The sequence below is a fragment of the Oncorhynchus tshawytscha genome, linkage group LG06 (assembly GCF_018296145.1).
Source record: "Oncorhynchus tshawytscha isolate Ot180627B linkage group LG06, Otsh_v2.0, whole genome shotgun sequence".
NCBI classification, from domain to species: Eukaryota; Metazoa; Chordata; class Actinopteri; order Salmoniformes; family Salmonidae; genus Oncorhynchus; species Oncorhynchus tshawytscha.
Window position 1 is genome coordinate 748,202 of NC_056434.1, and position 8,452 is coordinate 756,653.

General features: G+C 47.4%; 1 protein-coding gene across 1 annotated transcript; it reads right to left on the reverse strand.

Annotated features, from left to right (window-relative positions):
* Positions 1 to 836: 836 nt before the first annotated feature.
* On the reverse strand, positions 837 to 6,040 carry lnp1 (leukemia NUP98 fusion partner 1). The gene is made up of 2 exons (XM_042323693.1): positions 5,962 to 6,040; positions 837 to 1,324 (listed from the first exon to the last, which is right to left on the reverse strand). Exons 1-2 carry the CDS (start codon positions 6,019 to 6,021, stop codon positions 1,145 to 1,147), a joined length of 240 nt encoding a protein of 79 aa, XP_042179627.1. The 5' UTR covers positions 6,022 to 6,040; the 3' UTR covers positions 837 to 1,144.
* Positions 6,041 to 8,452: the final 2,412 nt, after the last annotated feature.

Genomic DNA, 8,452 nt, shown 5'->3' on the forward strand with positions numbered 1-8,452 from the left:
TATCTTCTTTTTAAACATTAGGGATCCATTGTAAGTCTAGTGAAGAGAGTTATGTTGAAAGGGACACATCAACCATTTTAAAAAGATGAAGTCTAAGACTGGGATCAGACCAGGCCTAGGTTATATAGACAGAGGGGATCTGAGTACACTCCTAATCTGAGACACTGTGTGAATACGGGCCCATACCTTTTGGAAAGTGAGTTCCTCTGGTTCACTGTCTGTTAGGTTGGAAAGGTCAAATAGTAGCCTGCCGTTTGGTCCAAGGAGAGTTGAATGTGTGTTTGGCTTACATGCTGACCACATCACCGCGTGCGTCGTTTGCGCAAGCATTGCAAAATAAATGTACACATGCATGTTATTCAATAATTGCACCCACATGGCATGCGCGCGTCAGCAAGCATCTGCATAGCCAGGCGCTAAAATAGAACCTAGTTCTATTTGTGGCGCTTCATGCGTTGCAAGTTCCGCCTCTCCCATCTCTTCATTGGTTTTTAGGAGCATATACCCACGTGGGTGATTGAAAGATTAACTGAGGTCCACACTCCAGTCCAGTTGGTGGTGGTAATGCACCTTAAAGTTGTTTGCCAACCGCCACATAAAGTCCAAAGAAGAAGAAGAAGCCTGAAGGAAGAGAGATTACTAGACACTAACTAGGTTTACCCTTTTATCTGTGGATTAATTGTCAGAGTAGAGGATCTTGTGCATTTCAGGTAAAATAACAACCCAATGTTTATATCCCAAGATATAGCTAGCTATCTAAATGTCCATGAATGTGTCATGTGTTTCGACCTGTCCCCAAATTAATGTAGTTAATATAGTTAGAGTTCATTTTGATATTTCAACCTGTGTGTCCTGATCACGTCTGGTGTGGGTGGACAAAATCAACATGCCCGCGATGACGCACGCGGACGCACATGCGCGAGCAGTGTGATCAGCATGTTAGACGTTGCTGTGTTAGTTATTTCAGCGTTGTCTCAGCATTAGTGTTTCCAAAATGAAGGTAACTTTATCAAAATTCCCAGGTTTTCCAGAAATCCTGGTTAGAGGATCCCCGGAATTCGGAGAACAACAGAAGGAAATCCGTAAACCTCCAACCACGATTTCTGGGAAACCTGGGAATTTTGGGAACTTTTTTTGTCCCTTCTCAGCGTTGTCTCCTGAGGGAGAGCTGGCGTCGGGGGATACAGTAGTCCTCCTGCACCTTGCTGAACGGCTCCTCGCCTGAGCTCCGCCTCTCCTCTCCTCCAGTCACAGACTTCCTCCTATCACACACTCCGGCTGTGCTCCCGCTCCGGGGACGCCCCGCATCCAGTCTGCTGGCCACCTTCCAAACAGCCAATCAAAAACAGCATTAGTTTAATGCTTTATGATGACAACAAGGAAGCTGGGAGACTGGGGTCAGGTATCATGCTTCTGGTGTTGTGGACAGGTATCATGCTTCTGGTGTTGTGGACAGGTATCATGCTTCTGGTGTTGGGGTCAGGTATCATGCTTCTGGTGTTGGGGTCAGGTATCATGCTTTCATGGTTTTGGTGGAGCAGGTAATGCCCACGTGGTGGACAGGTATCATGCTTCTGGTGTTGGGGTCAGGTATAATGTTCTGGTGTTGAAAGGTATCATGCTTCTGGTGTTGGTCATGCTTCTGGTGTTAGGGTCAGGTATCATGCTTCTGGTGTGGGGTCAGGTATCATGCTTCTGGTGTGGGGTCAGGTATCATGCTTCTGGTGTTGTGGACAGGTATCAGTCCATGCTTGGTGGTGGGGTTGTGGACAGGTATCATGCTTCTGGTGTTGTGGGTCATGTTTGCCAACTGGTGTTGTGGTCAGGTATCATGCTTCTGGTGTTGTGGACAGGTATCATGCTTCTGCAGGTATCATGCTCTGGTGTTGGGGGTATCAGCTTCTGGTAATGCTTCTGGTGTTGTGGACAGGTAGGGTCAGGTATCATGCTTCTGGTGTGGTGTTGGGGTGGACAGGTCAGGTATCATGCTTCTGGTGTTGGGGTCAGGTATAATGCTTCTGGTGTTGTGGAGGTATCATGCTTCTGGACACTAACTAGGTTTAGGTATCATGCTTCTGGTGTTGGGTCAGGTGGATTAATTGCTTCTGGTGTTGGGGTCAGGTAGGGTGTTGGGGTCATCATGCTTCTGGTGTTGGGGTCAGGTATTTCATGTTTCAAATCAGGAGAACAAGTCAGTGAGTCAGCGTGGTGGGGATATCATCAAGTGTGGTAGTGGGGATTAGCATCACCAGTGTGGTAAATGTCCATCATCATTGTGGTAGTGGGGATTAGCATCATCAGCATGGTCCCCAAATTAAGAGTGTAGTCACCAGTGTGTTGGGGATTAGCATCATCAGTGGTAGTGGGGAGTTCATTAGCATCATCATTGTGGTAGTGGGGATTAGCACTATCAGTGTGTAGTGGGGATTAGCATCATCATTGTGGTGGTGGGGATGAGCATCATCAGCCTGTGGTGGTGGGGATTAGCATCATCAGCGTGGTGGTGGGGATTAGCATCATCAGAGTGGTAGTGGGGATTAGCATCATCAGTGGTAGTGGGGATTAGCATCACCAGTGTGGTAGTGGGGATTAGCATCATCCGGCTGTTGTCTTAGCATCATCAGAGTGGTAGTGGGGATTAGCAAAATGTGTGGTAGTGGGGATTAGCATCAAAATTGTGGTAGTGGGGATTAGCATCATCAGTGTGGTAGTGGGGATTAGCATCAGCGTGGTGGTCCATTAGCATCATCAGAGTGGTAGTGGGGATTAGCATCATCAGGTGGTAGTGGGGATTAGCATCATCCGTGTGGTAGTGGGGATTAGCATCATCATTGTGGTAAGGGGATTAGCACTCATCAGTGTGGTAGTGGGGATTAGCATCATCAGCGTGGTGGTGGGGATTAGCATCATCAGCGTGGTGGTGGGGATTAGCATCATCAGAGTGGTAGTGGGGATTAGCATCATCAGAGTGGTAGTGGGGATTAGCATCACCAGTGTGGTGGGGATTAGCATCATCATTGTGGTAGTGGGGATTAGCACTATCAGTGTGGTAGTGGGATTAGCATCATCAGCGTGGTGGTGGGGATGAGCATCATCAGAGTGGTAGTGGGATTAGCATCATCAGCGTGGTGGTGGGGATTAGCATCATCAGAGTGGTGGGGATTAGCATCATCAGAGTGGTAGTGGGGATTAGCATCATCATTGTGGTAGTGGGGATTAGCACTCCAGTGTGGTAGTGGGGATTAGCATCATCAGCGTGGTGGTGGGGATGAGCATCATCAGAGTGGTAGTGGGGATTAGCATCATCAGCGTGGTGGTGGGGATGAGCATCATCAGAAAGTGGGGATTAGCATCATCAGAGTGGTAGTGGGGTTAGCATCACCAGTGTGTTGGGGATTAGCATCATCATTGTGGTAGTGGGGATTAGCACTATCAGTGTGGTAGTGGGGATTAGCATCATCATTGTGGTAGTGGGGATTAGCACTATCAGTGTGGTAGTGGGGATTAGCATCATCAGCGTGGTAGTGGGGATTAGCATCATCAGCTGGTGGTGGGGATTAGCATCATCAGAGGGTAGGTTAGCATCATCAGTGTGGTAGTGGGGATTAGCATCACCAGTGTGGTAGTGGGGATTAGCATCATGTGTTAGTGGGGATTAGCATCATCAGGCTGTTGGTCATTAGCATCATGAGTGGTAGTGGGGATTAGCATCATCAGAGTGGTTCTGGTGGTGGGGATTAGCATCATCATTGGTAGTGGGGATTAGCACTATCAGTGTGGTAGTGGGGATTAGCATCATCAGCGTGGTGGTGGGGATGAGCATCATCAGGTATCATGCATCATCAGCGTGGTGGTGGGGATTAGCATCATCAGAGTGGTGTGGGGGGTTAGCATCATCCTGTGGTAGTGGGGATTAGCATCATCATTGTGGTGGTGGGGATTAGCATCATCAGCGTGGTCATCATCGGTGTGGTGGGGATTAGCATCATCAGGTATCATGCATCACCTGGTGTTGGGGATTAGCAGGTATCATGCACTCTGGTGTGGTGGGGTTAGCATCATCATTGTGGTAGTGGGGATTAGCACTATCAGTGTGGTAGGGGGATTAGCATCAGGTATCATGCATCATCAGCGGTGTGGGGATTAGCATCATCAGAGTGGTAGTTTAGCATCATCAGTGTGGTGGGGTTAGCAGGTAGTCATGCATCACCAGTGTAGTAGTGGGGATTAGCATCATCCGGCTGTTGGTCAAATCAGTGGTAGTGGGGATTAGCATCATCAGTGGTGAGGATTAGCATCACCAGTGTGGTGGGGATTAGCATCATCAGTGTGGTAGTGGGGATTAGCATCACCAGTGTGGTAGTGGGGATTAGCATCATCATTGTGGTAGTGGGGATTAGCATCATCAGCATGGTAGTGGGGATTAGCACTATCAGTGTGGTAGTGGGGATTAGCATCATCAGCGTGGTGGTCGGGATTAGCATCATCAGAGTGGTAGTGGGGATTAGCATCATCAGAGTAGTAGTGGGGATTAGCATCATCATTGTGGTGGTGGGGATTAGCATCATCAGTGTGGTGGTGGGGATTAGCATCATCAGCGTGGTGGGGATTAGCATCATCCGAGTGGTGTGGGGATTAGCATCATCAGTGTGGTAGTGGGGATTAGCATCATCAGTGTGGTAGTGGGGATTAGCATCATCAGAGTGGTAGTGGGGATTAGCATCATCCGTGGGTAGTTAGCATCATCATTGTGGTGGTGGGGATTAGCATCATCAGCGTGGTGGGGATTAGCATCATCGGCGTGGTGGGGATTAGCATCATCATTGTGGTAGTGGGGATTAGCACTATCAGTGTGGTAGTGGGGATTAGCATCATCATTGTGGTAGTGGGGATTAGCACTATCAGTGTGGTAGTGGGGATTAGCATCATCAGCGTGGTGGTGGGGATGAGCATCATCAGAGTGGTAGTGGGGATTAGCATCATCATTGTGGTAGTGGGGATTAGCACTATCAGTGTGGTAGTGGGGATTAGCATCATCAGCGTGGTGGTGGGGATGAGCATCATCAGAGTGGTAGTGGGGATTAGCATCATCAGCGTGGTGGTGGGGATTAGCATCATCAGAGTGGAAGTGGGGATTAGCATCATCAGAGTGGTAGTGGGGATTAGCATCACCAGTGTGGTGGGGATTAGCATCATCATTGTGGTAGTGGGGATTAGCACTATCAGTGTGGTAGTGGAGATTAGCATCATCAGCGTGGTGGTGGGGATGAGCATCATCAGAGTGGTAGTGGGGATTAGCATCATCAGAGTGGTGGTGGGGATTAGCATCATCAGAGTGGTAGTGGGGATTAGCATCATCAGAGTGGTAGTGGGGATTAGCATCATCAGAGTGGTGGGGATTAGCATCATCAGAGTGGTAGTGGGGATTAGCATCATCAGAGTGGTAGTGGGGATTAGCATCATCAGAGTGGTGGGGATTAGCATCATCAGAGTGGTAGTGGGGATTAGCATCATCAGTGTGGTAGTGAGGATTAGCACCATCAGTGTGGTAGTGGGAATTAGCATCATCAGCGTGGTAGTGGGGATTAGCACTATCAGTGTGGCGGGGATTAGCATCATCAGAGTGGTGGTGGGGATTAGCATCATCAGAGTGGTAGTGGGGATTAGCATCATCAGTGGTGGGGATTAGGGGTGGTGGGGATAGCATCATCAGAGTGGTAGTGGGGATTAGCACTATCAGTGTGGCGGGGATTAGCATCATCAGAGTGGTAGTGGGGATTAGCATCATCAGAGTGGTAGTGGGGATTAGCATCCTCAGTGTGGTAGTGGGGATTAGCATCATCAGAGTGGTAGTGGTTACAGGTTAACTGTAAACAGGTTAACTACCTTATTACTACAGTACAGAGGGGATATAGGGGACATGCAGGTTGCTGGGGTTATAGGAGTGTGTTGTGACCTCACCTCTTTGTGGAAGCGGTGTGAGCATTGCAACTCCTGGACTCCTCCTCCTCCATTGCACATGTCTTCATGGCTGTCCGCTTCCCTCTGGAATGGATTACAGTTACATTAGTAATTATGTAACTGTAATTATTGCAAATTAGTATGAAAGTATCACTGGGCTTGATATGAGTTATCAAACAATCTCACATGTTTTTTATTGATCATCACTGATAAAACAACAGCAGCAGCATCATTGATGGAACAGTGCCCAGTCAATGATGGAACAGTGCCCAGTCATTGATGGAACAGTGTCCAGTCATTGATGGAACAGTGCCCAGTCATTAATGAACAGTGCCCAGTCAATGATGGAACTGTGCCCAGTCATTGATGGAACAGGCCATTTGCCACCCGTCCATCTATATTAATCCATATACATTATAGTTATATCCCTCTACTGTCTCTGTACCTACCGTGGACATGACCTTCTTGTTGTGGAGCCTCAGTCTCCTTTTGAAGGACTCGGCCAGCTCTGGGATGGTGGTGATGCGCTTCTCTTGGAGGGCTGATTTGACCCTGTTGTTTCCGTCGGAGGACGCACGGCGAGCTCGGGGGTGGTTCCTTACCTCTGACCCCTTCTCCTCCAGGGGTTTCATGTGGACGGGCGTAGGCGCCATAGTGTCGGCGGCTGCTGCATGGAGACAACTCAGCTGCATGACGTTTAGTTGGGACTGAGGAGAGCAGAGAAGGGTCAGGGTTGGCTGCTTATGTCAGAGAGTTGGTTCAATGTCACTTTGCTTCCTGGGTCAGTCATTGTGCACAGGGATACGGTTAGGGTTAGTTCTTGTACACAGTTTGTTTATACCCATGGTGAATATAAAACACGTGTCAATATTAATATTGACTCTTCATTCTCTAATACTATTGTTAATCTAGTCCACTGTCTAAAAAAAGACCTTCCAATAAAACAACCTCCCATTGCATTTCACAATGGATTCATGTTCAGTAATATTGATTTCCCATCAACCAGTTGATTACCTCAGGGTGTTGACAACATGTGTGAGTAACGTACAGTTAGGAATATATCTACAGTTCCCTGAAGGAGGGAACGTGGTATAACATACTATGGGGAGTCAACAACCAATCCTATTCAACTGGTTATTTAATTACATTTTTTATTTTACCTTTATTTAACTAGGCAAGTCAGTTAAGAACAAATTCTTATTTTCAATGACGGCCTAGGAACAGTGGGTTAACTGCCTGTTCAGGGGCAGAACAACAGATTTGTACCTTGTCAGCTCGGGGGTTTGAACTTGCAACCTTCCGGTTACTAGGCCAACGCTCTAACCAATAGGCTACCCTGTAATATTTAATATTTCCTCAATTCAGTACCGCCCTTCAGCCTAAACCACCTGAGGACGTGGTGGCGGCAAAATAAGTTATACCTCATTCCCTCCTTCGGGAAACAGTAGTTATATTCATAACTGTACGTTCCCTTTCACTCGGTCACTCAGTATAACATACCTTGGGGACATACAATTACACTCCTAGGAGGCCCACAGCACCCAAGCACACACAGGTTCCACCGGCTCCAAACTGTCAGAGACCCATATCCAGAACCTGCTGCAACTTGGCTATGCGCACTGACTGCCCAAGTCCTTAGACCCCACGGTTCTAAGAATAATACTTGCCTTGCTAGCCTGAAATGTCAGAACTCGTACAAGGAACTGTAAGTCCAAAACAACAAAACACCAAGGTGACTTGATGAAGCGCACACGTTGCACTGCATAGCATCGACCAGAGTTATGAACCACAGCAACCCGAGGCGCAAACTCACAGGGAAACTGTGGTAACCAGGGCAAAACGCTTCCAAATCAAACTTTATTTGGTGCCATTTATACAGGTAACGAGTGGAGGACAGAGGAGCCTCTTAAAGAAGAAGTTACAGGTCTGTGAGAGCCAGAAATCTTGCTTGTTTGTAGATGACCAAATACTTATTTTCCACCATAATTTGCAAATAAATTCATTAAAAATCCTACAATGTGATTTTCTGGATTTTATTTTCTCATTTTGTCTGTCATAGTTGAAGTGTACCTATGATGAAAATTACAGGCCTCTCTCATCTTTTTAAGTGGGAGAACTTGCACAATTAGTGGCTGACTAAATACTTTTTTGCCCCACTGTAAGTCTCTCACTGTTGCAGCCTGTTATAGACCCCCCTCAGCTCCCAGTTGTGCCCTGGACACTATATGTGAATTGATTGCCCCTCATCTATCTTCAGAGTTCGTTCTGTTAGGTGACCTAAACTGGAATATGCTTAACACCCCGGCAGTCCTACAATCCTACAATCTCAGCTAGATGCCCTCAATCTCACACAAATCACCAAGGAACCCACCAGGTACAACCCTAAATCCGTATACGTGGGCACCCTTATAGATATTATCCTGACCAACTTGCCCTCCAAATACACCTCTGCAGTTTTCAATCAGGATCTCAGCGATCACTGCCTCATTGC